Source organism: Musa acuminata, chromosome BXJ2-7 (assembly GCF_036884655.1).
Source record: "Musa acuminata AAA Group cultivar baxijiao chromosome BXJ2-7, Cavendish_Baxijiao_AAA, whole genome shotgun sequence".
Classification (NCBI taxonomy): domain Eukaryota; kingdom Viridiplantae; phylum Streptophyta; class Magnoliopsida; order Zingiberales; family Musaceae; genus Musa; species Musa acuminata.
In genome coordinates, this window is record NC_088344.1 from 906,166 (window position 1) to 922,200 (window position 16,035).

Consider the following 16,035-nt stretch of genomic DNA (forward strand, 5'->3'; position numbering starts at 1 on the left):
GTCCAGTCGCCATTGATATGTGCCAAAGCTCCTCTTCTCATCTCATCAATCCAAGAGCTCCTCTCTCTCTCTCTCTCTCTCTCTCTCTCTCTCTCTCTCTCTCTTTCTCTGCTTGATCCCAATCTTACTTTAATCACCTCTTCCCATGCTGAGATAAGGAAGCTTTCATCTTCTCCTTGATGCTCTACAAATGGAACACTAGGCTCCACATGAGGGTGACTTGGCCGTACAACTTAGGACGATAGGTGTAGGGATTTAAGTAGAGGTGTAGCTGCTTGGTTCGAGGTCCAGGGCATTAGTTTTGAGGAGAGAATTATGATCCACCGAGACCACCAAACGAGGATGCGGAATTGGATATGGCCTGCTCCTTCCTGTACATGTGCATAACTCAAGATTTATGCACCAGGAGTGGGTGCAAACATTATGCAGGGTGGTCCAGAAACTGGTGGTTGCAGCTTGATGTCTGCTCTTTCTAGTTTTTGGTGGGTGATTGTGACACACATGCCTCTCCTCCTCCTCCTCCTCTTCATCTTCATCTTCATCTTCTTCTTGTTGCAGTGGAAAATGAGGAGTGCTGACATATCCCTTGGAAATCTTCTTTGCATGCAAACTAGTATTATATGATACAGCATAGAAGCATGAAGATGTCATGTTTGAATCAACCTTGCAATGCTGCAGAAATCAAAATCAATATATAATGAAAGAAGTACTTCTCACTATTTTATTCAGCTCCAGTTTCTCCCTGTCCAAAAGAGCAATGTGACCCCCAGTTTGGAGAGGCAGTTATGAAACCTGTATCCATTCTGCTTCTGATCAGTATCCATTTTTGCAATTCAGTTCAATGATTCCCCACTTGTTTCACAAGTAAAGTAAAGTAAAGAAAGAAAGAAAGAAACACTGGCAGTCTAATCGTGAGCTTTTCCATGACCTTTAGGAGTTACATCAGCCATGCTCACCCGGACATTGGAGCTTTTTACTCTACCTACTCATTCGGAAGGGCCACGAGTCGAGTCAATCCATAGATGACAACAACACATCCAGGTCATAGGACACCAAGGCCACCTGCCTTTCTGAACAAACAGTGACCAAAGTATTGGGACTCACTGTTGCAAGTTTCACAAGATCAGGCTCACCAGTTCCTCGCTGTCCTTTTCCGCCGTACACACTCCATTAGTGACATTGAAGAGAGGTCCATGGTTATGGTGTGGGATCCCCCCAAGGTCAGGGGACAAAGGCCATAAATTGCAACAAAAAGCCAAGGAGCTACAGATGTTTAGTCGCCATAGGCTTAAGAATTCATGATTAAAGATGGGGAGACAGCAAGACACGTATGCTGTCTACTCTCAGATCTCCATTCTCTGCATAGGAATCATCCTATTGCTTGCAGCATTAGACAGTGCATGCTCAAAGCACCACCAAAAGCCTCCCACCTTATTCTACTGATATCCATCTTGTGCCATCATCAGAAAAAATAAAAAAAGTGTAGCATTCTTAAGGATCTGAGCTTTATGATTACTCGTGACTAAGTTTGATATGAGTGTGTGGAGATCACTGCTTATGTTTCTTCTTTTCAGTGCAGCTTCAAAAAGAAGGCAGCAGGTAACATGCCACCCCTATACAATGTTTCATAAATAAAGATTGCATGGGTTGTTTCTGACAGTCGCTTTAGTGAGCAAGGAACCATATAATCATCCACTGACCCACCAACCATTTGCTGTTTCCTAAAAACAAATCAAAAGATGAGGGTTTGGGGCCTAAGGGGTGTGATCTGCCAAAAGCATGATGGCGAGGAGTCTTTGCATGCATGATAACAATGGATGAGGTTGGTATGATGAGGTGGTGCAGCTGAACTTGATCATATCAGTGGAGGAGTGGTTTGACATCATGTATGGAGGACTTTAGCAGGACTATTGTCCTTCGTAAAACTAAATGCAATACGATCTTTCACAAGGGCAAGATAAGAAACAACTCCAATTCTCTTTAGACACACAGTTCCGCTGCCAGAGTCTTTTTTTTTTTCTTTTTTCTTTTTTCTTTCATTTATTTAGTTAAAAATAAACTTCTTATAAAGCTCAGCGACGATAAAAAAAAATCATCTAATCGATCCCAAATAATTATAATTTTATCGTTATTGTTGTCGAATGGATACTATTTTAAAGGCTGCCTATGAATGTTGCCATTATAGTTGAAAGTCTTATTGCACCTCATGAAACATGAAACAGCACTCCAAGTGATGAAAGATCAACACGTTCATGACAACCAAGAATTAAGTACTTCTCGAGAAGAATATCTTAATCCAAAGACAAATTTGGCTTCAGAGGCTGGTTGATTGGTATCAATATCTATAAGATCGAAAGTAGCAGTTGTCAAGAATGATGTCATCCTAATACTCGTAAAGAAGCCTTCTCCTGGCTGTCTAACATTTGGAGGAAGAAATATCTCATGCTAAACATGAACAATATAATAACTGTGCAATCATGGAGTTTCATTTAATATGTCGGAGCATAATTTAATTTGTCACGCTTGAAATTTAATTAACATAACTTGGAACAGTATTATTATTATTTTTTCCTTGGATAGAAGTTGATGTCTTCTAATTAATTTCATTTATGGATTGCCAAGTCAGTAGTAACATGCCATGTTAGAAGCTGCATTTTCTTTTTAGGTTGTCTTGTTCTTTCGAATCTTCATTTTATAAGAACATATGCAAAGCAAAAGCTTATCCAATTTGCTCGGAGAAAAAGAAACCCATAGCAGCTCACACATCAACAGAAACACAACTCTGGAGGTAGCAGCAGCAGCAGCACTTTGCCTTTTGTTTGTCTCTAGTACTCTCAAACATTTACACGCTATCGTTCAAGGACCTAATTCTTCGTATGATGGAAGTACACTAAACTACACGAGGAGTGGATATATAGCAAATCAGCAATAGAGAAAGGAGCATTTCTTGCAGAAGAACATTCACTTGCATGGTGAAAATTCAGTACAGGAAGTGAGGCATAAAGGTTATCGAATTAATTGACAGAAACAGTGCAGCATCTTCAGTATATAATATACTTTTCCAGTTATGACACAAGTAAGCATCTTGATCATAAATACTACAGGAAAGAGCCATCGTTGAAAGCACCATATTTATGATCTCCTAAGGAGTCTTGACATCACACAAATCTTTTGCTTTATCACTGCCATCTATTCATTCCTAAACATATAACATAATCCTCTGATAATTTTGTTGTCATCCATATGCAGTCTGCAAAGTTTGATCTACGCTTTGTGTCATTGTTAACCAAAAATATCCCTAGCAATTTAACCATAAAACACTTCATTAAATTGGCTTTTATGTTTCCTTTACAAAGTCCATTCTACCCAATGCCATGCTGACAACACGTAGGAAAGGAAGAACAAAGGAGAAAATTCTCTACCCGCTGCATCACCTGCTTTACGAGTGGAAGGAGGTGTGGGCACCGGATCGTACCGTGGCAGGTAGACGAGACGAGTAAATTCTGATTGTACCAAGTACTGCGCCAAGAAAAATCCACGGGAGCAGCTGAGGAGGAGGGTAATACAGTAAACAAATAAAAGTTCCGTGCCATCAAGAGGTTCTCCACTGCAATTGTGCTCCAATAATAAGAGGCCACGTGTGCAAACTCAGGTGACTTGTTAACCGTGTCCAGAAGTGATTTGGTGGGAAGATGTTTGGTGTCGGGTCTGCGCACGAAGGCGGGACGGTGGGGATGGTAAACGGGAAGAGGGGAGTCCGCCATATAAAAGGATGGGGAGGGAGAGAGTGAGAGAGGAGGGACGGCGGTGTGTCGTGACCTTTCCCGATAAGCTCGGCGATTGCTCGAATGCGAACGCCTAGGGTTTCGATCCCCGAGCCCTCGCCAATCCCTCTCCCTCTTTGCTTCCTCACTCATCTTTTTCTTGGATGGATTGCACTAGGATTTCGCTCAACTAGGAGTCGGATTCCCCGAAGACCCTAAGCCCTCGCGCCATCCGTTAGCTCCTTCTCTGCCCTGCCTCCACAACTGTACTCTCTTTCTTCTCTCCGCTAACCCTTTTCTTGCGCGCCGAGGGGATTGCGCGAGGAGAGGAAGAGATCGAGTTACGGAAATGGAGGATTCTTGTCCGAAGCGGGCGTAGCGGCGTTGGCATTTGTGGAGGCAGCTGCTTGGCGCGCGCTGAGATCTTGATGAGAATTGGAGGAATGCAGGCCGGCTGGGGTTCGGATGCTTGGAATCTGGAGTGAAGGAGTGGCTTTCAGGGCGGGGTTTCTGGGTTCCTGGAGTTTGAGTGGGTAGATCTGGGAGGTCTTGAACGCGGAGGCATTAGCTCGAAGGAAGGTGAGATTTTTGTGCGTAGTACTGATGATTAATCGCTGAGATTACCGCCAGGTTCGATCGTCTAAGCGAGCCTTTGTATTTTTCTTCGCTTTGCCTTGTCTGGTTACTCCTTTTGCTGGCTCTTTTCTGTGTCCCGTTTGGTTTCGTCTTTAAAGCTGCAGCGAGGATTAAAGGTGTCGCTGCCTTTTCTTTCGTCTTTTTATGTCTTCTTCGCTCTCAATAATCCGTCAGAATTCGGTGTCTCATGCTGCCATCGTTGCAGTCAGTGATGCTGCAGCTGCTGATACCGCCTTGCAGGCCGCAGTGCTGATTTCTGGCAGCCTGGCGAGCTCGAGCAGCGGGAAGAGAGGAGGAAGTCAATAACATCCGATTCCTCCTGCGAGAAAAGCAAGGTCGCGAGCTGTCATCTCCGGCCACGAACACGATCCGGAGCGTCCAAAGGTCTCGCCTTTCTCCACTCCATTTCCTTGCTCACTTTTATTTCTCCCCTTGTACTGCGGACTGCGGACTACGAACTCGTCATCAATGCTAAAGGACAGCCTACCGCTGACTCTCAGCAACCCTAAGCTCCCGAGCTGACACAGTCACCCACCGCTTCCCAAAAAGGAGATCAGGGGTGGAGATAAGAAGGCAGTGGCGGAGAAGGCGATAAAGATCCGATTTGGGCCCCAAAGAGGCATGAGAGTGAGATGGAATTTGAGGAGAACAACCACGCTTGCAAGCGGTCACGGGTGGTGGGTAACGGCAGCCAGGCGGCCAAGATAGGTCGCAAGGAGCACCAGGATGAGGACGAAGATGATGGAGAAAGGAAGGGTGGAGGGGCCGACGTCGGCCGCGTCGCCCCCTGGCAGCACCACCCGTCGTCCAGGATCTTTCGTGTTTCGCGTGCCTCCGGTGGGAAGGATCGGCACAGCAAGGTCTATACGGCGAAGGGCCTCCGCGACCGGAGAGTCCGCCTCTCGGTCTCCACCGCCATCCAGTTCTATGACCTCCAGGATCGCCTCGGCTACGACCAGCCGAGCAAGGCCATCGAGTGGCTGATCAAGGCCGCCACGGCTGCCATCAATGAGCTCCCTCCACTCGATGGCTTCCCCAAGCTGCTTCAACCTAGCGGAGATGATCAGATGAAGGCCGATCCTGTTGTTGAGCCGGCCTACAACCAGCAGCAGCATCCGCCGACCAAATCCGGCTGCAGCAGCAACTCGGACACCAGCAAAGGCTCAGTCTTGTCTCTCTCGCGCTCGGAGAGCCGTGTCATGGCCAGAGAGCGAGCTCGAGAGCGAGCAGCGAAGGATAAAGAGAAGGACAGAGACGACAGTGGCCACATCATGGCCTCCCATCACCAGAACCTGAACCCTAGGCTGAACCCGCAGACCCCCTCTTTCACGGAGCTTCTTACCGGCGGCAGCGGCAACAACGGAGGCAGCAACATCTCTGCTGTTGCCGCAGGAGGGGAGAATCCGGGGCACAATTGCATTCAGAAGCAAATCTCCACAGCGGATTACTTCGGCCAAGCTGGTCTCTTTACCCAGTCTCAAAAGAGTCACCAGCTGCCCTCAGGGTTTTCTTCCCAACCCCACTTCGGAAATAGCTCTCCTATGGGAATTTTGCCTTTCAACATTGCTGCCGCCGGCGACCATCAAGAGATGCAGCAGTTCCCTTTCTTGCACGAACATTTCTTCCCCGTCTCGGCTGTGGCAGCGACAGGGGACCACAATCTCAACTTCTCCATCTCGTCGGGTCTTGCGGGTTTCAATAGGGGGACCCTTCAGTCCAATTCACCAGCTCAGTTGCCTCAGCAGCAACACCACAGTCACAACCACCTACAGAGGCTCTCTTCTACGGTTGACGGATCGAACCTGCAGTTCTTCTTCGGTGCTGCGGCCGGTTCAGCTGCGGCCGCCACCAACACGGAGAATCAATTTCAGTCTGGGTTCGACGGCCGCCTGCAGCTTTGCTATGGGGATGGCTATCGGCAATCAGATCTGAAAGGGAAAGGAAAGAGCTGAAATCATCACAAAAATGATGGCTTTTTTTGTGCATATTCCATTGCTGGTAAGAAGTTCTCCTAGTGCTTTTCTTTTTATATGAATGATTATTGCTTTGATGTATTAGTTTAATCAAAAGATCTCTGCTTGCGTCTGTCCTTTTTTTTGGTGAGCTTTTTGGACTTTTGTGTGTGTCATTGTCATCCAAGTATGCTTTTCTCGAGGTTGCATTCCTTTGTTTGATCTCCTTAACTTTTGCAACGGAACGATTGTGTAGCCTACCATTGGTTGAGATTTCAATGGTGCGTTGATGATGGCCATGTTGGAATTTTATATCCGCCTATAGTTCTCTCATTGTGTTGGCTAGAACAGGTGTCAAAATGTTAGTAGTTACAACGTTTGCACCCCATTAAAGGGTAATTTTGTCGCTGCCAGCCATTAATACAACATCCACTGTAGCCTGGCACTCTTATGGTATTATGGTTTGCATTGTACCTGTCCTTTCTGTTCTTTTATATCTTGGGGCCTGGAAAGCTAGAATCAGAAATTGGTGCATGCAACAGAACATGATTGGAAAGTTGGAGATTGCCAACTTTTAGATAGTTGTTTGTCATTTAACAAACTTTTCCTAGCAGACGGAACCATTATTGCAAACTTCACATATGACACCAGAATGACATGAATCTCATGCTTTGACATTGTTAGTAAAAGATTAAAAATTAGTGTAAAATTAACAAATAAGCCAGTTGAATATTTTGTTGACAGTTATAATTTGGGTAAATAGCAATTGTAGCTTGTATTAGTTAAATTTACTGGCGTAATTTTGCTGGGTGAAAATAGAACAATTTCCTTATCATTCCACGCTAATATGATCTAGATGTACTAATTTTACTTTTCCTTGTAGATCATCTGTTGTTATTAAAATAGTTGTTTTTTTTTACTTGTGAAAATCTTCAGCACCCATTGAAACTAGATTCAAAGGTTTGATGACGATACAACCCAGAAATAAAAACAAGATTTGACACTTAACTAGGAGAAACAAGATGTGAGAACAACTCCATGTTCGAGTTTATCAGTGAGTTTGATAAGGTGACCAAACGTAAGGTATATTTGGTTTCTAGTTCATGAAAAAGCTGATGTTAATAATGAGCTGTATTGTATATTGCATTGTATGTTGATAATGGGTCTTTATTCTTGGAGCTTGGTAATGAATCGTAGTGAAAAGCTTGAGATAATTTTTGAGATTTATGAAGAACACATTATTTGATATTAGTACCGTAGAAGAACTTTATAGTCCTCAATAATAGCATTAGTTGCTTTTGCTGTCATGTCAATGATTACATGGCACTATCAAGCTGGGATACTTATAGAATTTGCAGTTTACAAAAATCGAGTGGAGGGATTAGTTTTTTCATATGTTACCGGAAGATGTCATTGACATTTTGGTCAACTCGATGTGATTATGGCCCATGTGTGTAGGAATATTTGAAGTGTGATCGAGATAACTCCGAAGTGAATATGTCGAGCTCTCGAGGTGTCACCTACACAAAGATTATGGTCTAAAGAATTTTATTGACCTGATCCCATTGATGTCTAAGTCAGTAACCAGAAGTAAGTGAGTATCATTATTAGTAGTCAAAGTGATCCTTTTGTCGTAGTGTGCTAAAAGTATATTTTTATACTTTGTCATAGAGGGCAATAGAGGGGCAAAACATTCTATGGAGAGGCAGCCCTCAACCATCTCTAACAACCTACTTTTATCTACGTAGGCGACAAGGGAGGAGGCACCCCACAAGTACCTGCTTCGGACTTATATCCATCTGGATAGACCAAGGGGGCAGGTCTTATCCCCCCTATGCTATCTTGTTCATCACGTAGAAGTCATGTGTCATATGATAATTGGTTGATGATATTCCTCTATTATTTGTACCTCTCGAAGGTGCGTTTCTAAGATCACTTTCAGAGAGACCCTGAAGTGCAACTATCAGCTTATCTGACACGTGTGTCATGCAGAGGTGAGGGAAGGATCCATCGAGATGCTTGTTTCGGGCAATAGAGGATATGATTGACCTACTTGATTTGCTACATGGATATCATTTTATCGTTGCATGATGTGCTATAACAACGTCGAGGTGCTTGTATTGGGAGGTGGGAGCTGATCATCATCAACCTGCTCCTTTTCCCTCTTCTCTTCTTCTAGCTCAAGTAGTACTTCAATCCTATCCTCTTGGAGGCACTTGAAGAAGGCCGTGACAAGTCCGTTTATCAAGGCAAGCTATGAGAGGAGTCGACATGGACTCCTCCGCTTGTCGAGGTGACCTATAGCACCTTAACCTAATCTTGCTCATGTCATCACCCGATCTGTAGCAGGGATACTCCGAGGTGCTTGTTGGGCCATGGGTCGGTTGTCTACCAATAGTGGAGATCTGCGACCCTTATCGTCATCCAATTTGTGTTGTTGCATGCTGATATGGAGATTAGATTTTGGTTGCCTGCTTGATCTGTTGAGAGACAACTTCGAGTAGAGGAAGCTTGCTCTCAGGTAACTTGTTGTATGAACCGAGGAATGCTCCTATATTATTTATCACCAAGGCAGGTTGTGGGAAGAGCTAAGGAAAGCATCTCCTTTGCTTATCATCGATGGACCTATGTCATGCAACTAGTCCGTTATGTAACCACTGAGGAACCTATGTAGGGCTGCAGTGGGATGCTATAAAGATCCCATGTCACTGACTTGCCCCTTCTCCCTTTTTGCTTATCATTGTGGTGAGTTATGGGAGGAGTCATAGTGGGCTCCTCTACTTATTACTGATGGGGGCTATGGGAGGATCTCTCCTTTCACTCATTGATGAGGCCAATTATAGGAGGAGTCCACCTCGACTCCTCCCATGGCTCATAGATCTTGCTCTTCTCGAGAAGGAACAAGGATGGTGTAGTTCACTAAATTCCATAGTTAGGGACCAAAGTGCTCCCTTGGCCGACAATTCGATTGGCCTCGAGCGCTCCTAGTATGATAACACCATGTTGTGTTAGAGAATATCAACAAATGCTAGTGGCGGTGGAGCTAGGGATTGCTGCTTGATGAGTGAGGCTAAAGAATACCTTAACGGGGACAAGTAGATGGCTCGAGGCCATCTGCAAGCATGAGAGACTCAAGTCGTTGAACAGATGCCAGTATCTCATCAATGTCTATGTTGAGGTGAATGCACCGATGTGCGAAAAGGGTGATTACTATCCCCTTTGGGTGAAAGTACTATGGCTTAGGCGCAAAGCCTCTTCACTTGAGTATTCATTCAGAGTATTAGTTGGCAGATATTCTTATAATATCGAGCTCTCCTAGCACTAAAAATATTATGAGAAGATGTTGTTGATGTCTTGGTCAACTTGATGTGGTTCTGACTCGTGTGCACATGGATACTTGAAGTGTGGCCAAGATGCCTCTAAAGTAAAAATGCTGAGTTCTGGAAGTGCCACTTGCACAAAGATTGCGACTGAAAGAGGTTTTTTCAATTTGATCCCTTTGATATTTGATTTAGTAACCATAGGTAGGTGAGTGTGGTCATGAGTGATAAAAGTAATCCTTCCTTGATAATTGTGCTAAAAGTGAGTCTTTATTACTTGGTCATAGAGGGGACTAAAGGGGTAAAATATTTTATGGGAAGGCAGCCCTCAATCGCTTCTAACAACCTACCTTTGTCCTTTTGTTTACATAGGCAACAAGAGAAGAGGCAGCTCATAATCACCTACTTTGAGCTTATGTCCATACAAGCAGACTAAAGGGGTAGGTCTTGTCTCCCCTTTGCCAACTTGGTCGTCACATGATGACCACATATCAGATGATAATTAGTCGATAATATTCTTCTATCATCAAAAATATTTTTTTTAATCTTTTAACTACATATCTTGATAGGATTTGCTGTATTTGTTTCTCATTGATTTTCAAAGTCTAAAATTTGCATTACTATAATCACCTACGTTAGAGATTTCAGCACATGACAGCCATTCACTGCTACGGTTTTTAAGTGAGATTTTTATTTCATGATCATGGCAATTAATTTGAGATGAATAATCAACCATAAACTTGAATCTCCTATTCATCTCTGGGCATTGATGTTTAAGAGATTCAGCGTAGTATTGTCACAATCTGGCCCAACAAGAAAACTAGCCTATTAATTTTATTTAATTTAAACGGTATGATACAAAATATTTAAATCTGAACTAATAATAGTAAATCAATCTACACTTATTATACCATTATATAAACACATGGGATTAGTATTGTTGAAAGTAGTTCTGACTTCTGAAGAACAATGCCACCACCCTAAAGTAATCAAAGAATCTTGTATTATGATTAAGAGTCATCAGTTAATATTCAATTTCTGAAGCCGAAGTCTACTATATATTGACGATGAGGATAACATAGTGACGAGTGACAAGAAGAAAATGGCCATACGGTAAGTCTAAGTATCTGGGCTTTTATAGCCACACATGTAGGAAAGTGTTGAGTTGTCTTCATCTTTGTTAAGTAGTTCTTTTTTATGATATAGCGTACAGTTTGTTTCCAGCCAACTAAATGAGCAACTCTTTTATAATTAGTGGTATTAGAGCTACAACATCTTGGAGTTGAATCTAAACTATGCTTGTCCATGTGGTGCAATAAAAGTTGTGAGCAGGGTAGACTGCCAGATATGAAAGATAAACAGAAGTGGGGTTTACTCTTTTATGATTTTGCTAAGAGTAAAAAATTCAAACAATAAAACAAGCAATTCTCCGCTCTGATAATGTGGAGAATATAATTAAGTTAAGCGATTCATGTCTAAACTGAAGTTAATAGTACTATATCGATTAAATTCAATATTAGTGTTAGCTCATTTCTAATGTGAGATTAAAAATGGATGTTGTAATATTTTCTGCTCAAATCTTTTATCATGTCGGTTTTGATACTAATTATTACAATCAGTTTTGATAGGATAGATTAAATTTGTAAGTCTGAATCATTAACTCAAAATACTTAATCTTGATCTACTTTCTATATGGGATTAAATAGGAGTGTTATATTTGGTATACTGACAACAGATCTACAGTACTGAATTAAGAGAATAATAATTTTAATATTAGGATATTTTTTTATATAAGATTTCTGAAATCATTTTTGTTCACCAAATGCAGTAGTGTCTGGATTTTCTAAGAGTCTAATAAAAGAAAGAAATCCTCAACTTAAAAATTGGAATTACTAGGAGTCTTACATATTCTCTATGACCCACCAGTTTATGTGGAGATAGTTTCAGAAACTATGTAACTCAATATATTGAGAAAACCATGCACTGATGTTGCATTGACATCTTTGGAGTGGTCTTGAGTGGTGTTCGAAAATGATTTTGCTTCAGTCGTAAAAACTATGCTGGACCTTAAATTGTTTAGTGCATCTTAGTGACCATGTATCAGACAACGTAAAAAACTGATTAGGAGGTCTCATGGAAAACTGAACATTACTATGGCAGGTTTATGATAATTTGGTTGAATATATATGGAAAAATAACACAGGATAAAAATATTTTTACATTCGTTCCTAGTTTGATCCTGTACCTTTTTAATTCCTTTCCATTCAACATGGAGAACATTGCTCATTTTTTCTTGTATGTCTCGCAATTTTTCTTTTAATTGGGTTGAGGTGATAGAATTATTTTATCATTTTACGCTTAGTCATTGTATTCTTAGTATTTAATGTTTAAGAGTGTCAGATAGCTTAGTTGATAATGATTTTAAAAGAATATCACAAGGTGCCGAGTTCAAATCTCATCTTCCTCACCTTTTCAAAAAATATTCAATGTTCTCCAATTTTGAATCGTATCATTTGTCCTGTATCTTTAATTTTGTTGTATGAGCTTAAGCTTTAGAACCTTTTTTATCTGAGGTAAATTGTGGATCATGCCACCTTCACTTGTGGAATAAATAAATGAGAAGCTCTGGATACTTTTTTAGTTTTATACTTTCTTCTCTATTTCTACTCCTGTGTTTAATGTGTATGAAGATGTAGAATTATCAAAATTACCTTTCTGAAACCAGTTCTGTTATTCTTTTTTTTTTTTTTTATGATGAAACATTGATGAAACCGATGTCAGGCTTGATCGGTTAAAGTTTGTGAGCCAAAAGTGCTGGATCAAGAAAAATGAAGAAACTTTGGTTGCTTCTACGAGGACACATTATGGAAAAATTAGGTTCAGACAGTGTTAGGGTTTATTGAGTTGGTTTTAGGTTCAAACAGTTTTAGGGTCTTTTTGACTTACATATCTGTTAATTACAATAACAACAAGAAGTCCTAATACCCAACTGTTTAGGATTTACTGTAATATGACACTAAATGAATCAATGGATTCTAATATTAAGTAATTATATAGAAGATGGAGAAGTATTAAAAGACTTTAAATATTAGTTGTGTGCTGGCGTACTAGACTCCCTTACCAAAGGTTCAGGATTCAAGACCTCAATTGACATATTTGAAAGTGTCAACTAGTCTAGCTAATAAACACCTTCATAGTTTAATCGCAAAGTCCTGGGATCGAATTCTACTTTCATAATTTATACTTTCTAAAAAAAAAAGAAGTAGCACTGAAGCTCATACGAGAGAAAATCTTAGCTATTATATCTCAACCAAAGACTAATGCCTTGTTAAAACCTTGTTCGTAGTATCTAACGAGTAATATGAATTAAAGGGAGAAAAAGAGGTAGTACAGACTTTTTTTGAAAGAAGATATCTGTCTATTATTTCAGGCCTGTGTTACAAACAATAAAGCTGATGGTTCAGCAGCAGAAAACATAAAGCTAGAGGACTGTGATCTACCAAAATTAGCAAAGGAATTACTTACAAAATTGTCCGGCCTAGGGACACGATTGACTCATAAGAGAAAGATGTCAAGAAACAGAAAAGAAAGATGTCAAGAAACAAGTCAAAAACAAGGGTACAGTTAGTAGAGACTTGATTTTAGGTTGTCAACTGCTAGTTTTTCCGTCATTTTTCTTGGCTTTACCAGAGCTGTAGTGGGTTGGCTTAAGTGAGGTTTGGTTTTCTGCCAAGTTGGAATCATAAGAACAATTGTTGAGTGAGGCAGATCTTGTATTGCAAATAAAAATGACCTACGTTAAGCAAATAAGGACCAGTGGTGGTTTGAAGTTGAGGTGAGTTCTGACTTCAGAGTTCTGGGAAAGGACGGCTTGAGCTTCACCAATCAAACACTGCTTAGTTGAAGCTCAGCTTGTCCTGGTACTGGATTAGATTACTTGACCAGACTCTGCCATGTTGATATCAAGATCTCCCCCTTTGTGTACGTAGTAACATGATTAGGTGGTAAATAACTTTTGCTAGTAATCAAAAGATTGTTTGTTTGGTCAATTGGTATGATTAATGTTAATCACTTAGGCCCAAGGAAGCATCAATTGTAGGGAAGAACAAGGCATTAACTTGCTGGTCTGAGAAAACATGACCCAAGAAATAGCTTAGATTTGCTTTGAGAATGTGATTTTAAATTGGAATTTTTCTGTTCTAGACAGTAAATTTCTTATAAATCAGCATAGAAACAATTGAAGAGCAGATTCCAGCAAGATAATAATCAACAGACAAATTTTTCATAGGAGAGCTTTGTAAGATTGAGAGGAATGGGAACACCCGAATGTTGGAGATATGATCAATGAAAATATAATTAAGCTTCCTATATCAGTTGAACTGGTTGGAGAAAGTGAGCAAATTATGGAGAATTCATTATGCTTGAAAGACTGAGAGATTAAATAACATTTCTTATAGACTGTTTTGTGTTTCCATTAAGATGTACAGAATATACCCTGACGACTGATAGTTACAATTCTTTTCGATTCAAATATCAAATCGCAGCTCCTATTTTTTTCTGTATTTTGTTGACCAACATTTGTCCTGCCAAAGTATCAATTAACAATGGTGCTAAGACAAGCCTAGCGGCACGACACTGATATGGGAGCCAAGTACTATTACATCTCAAGCCAGGGAGCAAGGAGTCATAGATAGGATTGTGGTTTGAGCGTTACATTTCTTAGCATACAAGCAATTGAAGTTTCATGTTAACATCATTCTTTGCACTAAAGTGTGGTGCTTTTGTTAGTAATAGAAAATTTGCAAAACCTGAGATTATGCTTTCTGATTTGAAATTTGTGACAACAGACCACTGTTTTTTAGGATTTTGCCTTGTATATAGGAATTTATGTGTGGTTTCCAATCTTTTCTTAAACCTTGTGACACTCTTCAACATACTGAAATAATTGAGATCATGACTTCGGTACTTAATCTTCCATCAGATCCTTTAGAACTCCAGTGTTTGCTGCTTCATGTCTATAAGGGCTTTAGCTTCAAATTACTATCATCGATCGACATAGTGACCAACATCCTGTCTTCTATGTAGAAAATAGTTACATTTGGATGCAATCTTTGGTCATCGCTTCCACATATTTTTAGCTCTACTTTCTTCACTTGCATGGTGTTTTTTCTATTATCTTGGCTCCTGATGATTGTTATTTGGTGCTCCTTGAGATGCTGTTCTTAATGTTGCTCTGTATGAAACTATGCCACCATTGAATATTTTGAGATAACATAGCATTGCATTCTTTACTATGCAATGGTTACTTTATGCTGTAACTTCTGCTCTTTCATGCTCAAAGAACATCAAACCATTCATTTCAAAGCTATGCAAAGATCCAAAGTTCAATGAAGAGACTTGGTAAGACTTTCATTTTCTAAATTTCTAGAATTCTGCAGCACTTAGACTTGGTGCTTATTATTGTGGACAAGTTCATCTAGAACTATGAGTAATGCCAGAATAGAGGTTGGATTTCCTTAAAACTAGATTCGAATAAGAGTTAAATGAAGCTCTGTACTCTACAATAGCCTAATAATTGTGTCCTCTCCATTTATAGGCACGACCTTGCCTAGAACAAGTTTTCCTGAGATATACCAGAACCAAGATTGGATTTCCTTAAAACTAGATCCAGTAGAAGTTACATGAAGTTGTACTCTATGTTAGCCTCATTTTGTGTTCTCTCCAATTATATGCACTTACTAACAACACATGGATGGATAATGCAGGAATCAAGAACAACAAAAGAATGCTAAATGCAACCTGGGATCAGCTCCTGCAGCACATTTATTGTTTCTTTTCTTGTCGACGACTCTAATATCAACTGTTATCGCTACTATGATTATTTTGTTCTCTGTTCTCATTCATATCGTGCAGCATCAGATGGGCTTTTATCCTTGTCTGGTTTGAAGGATAAACCTCATCATATAATGGCAAACAATCTCATCTTTATAGCTTTTGTGTGGATATGGGAACAGCTAGGCAAATTGAAGTCCTTTAAATGAGATGCTTGTTCACTTCAATTAACTCTGCTTTTAAGTTGTAGAATGTGGCAGTTGTTTCCATTCACTGCAATTATTTCCAGTGTGTTTGCTGGAGATAAATTGCAAGTAATGCTTTGTGCTTGCAGAGATGGTGTTTGTTGAATGTCCCCTGTGATGCTCCACAGAGAGAATGTGAAGGAACACATTTAGGTGTCAATGAGCAGCAACACCACTTTGGTCCCTGAACAGATGACACAATGTTCTCTGCCAACTCTAACACAAATGACAAAAAGGGTAAAAGGCCACTTGAAATAGTATGGCCAGTTCCCTTGTGACATGCACA

General features: G+C 40.6%; 1 protein-coding gene across 3 annotated transcripts; it reads left to right on the forward strand.

The window, feature by feature from the left end:
• The first annotated feature begins 3,780 nt into the window (after window positions 1–3,780).
• On the forward strand, window positions 3,781–15,731 carry LOC135616502 (transcription factor PCF6-like). Of its 3 annotated transcripts, XM_065115751.1 has the most exons (4): window positions 3,781–4,343; window positions 4,606–4,784; window positions 4,901–6,398; window positions 15,438–15,731. In XM_065115751.1, exon 3 carries the CDS (start codon window positions 5,033–5,035, stop codon window positions 6,350–6,352), a length of 1,320 nt encoding a protein of 439 aa, XP_064971823.1. In that variant the 5' UTR covers window positions 3,781–4,343; window positions 4,606–4,784; window positions 4,901–5,032; the 3' UTR covers window positions 6,353–6,398; window positions 15,438–15,731. The 3 variants fall into 3 exon arrangements, with proteins under 3 accessions (XP_064971823.1, XP_064971821.1, XP_064971822.1); XM_065115749.1 differs by having other exon boundaries at window positions 4,606–6,398; XM_065115750.1 differs by having other exon boundaries at window positions 4,641–6,398.
• Window positions 15,732–16,035: the final 304 nt, after the last annotated feature.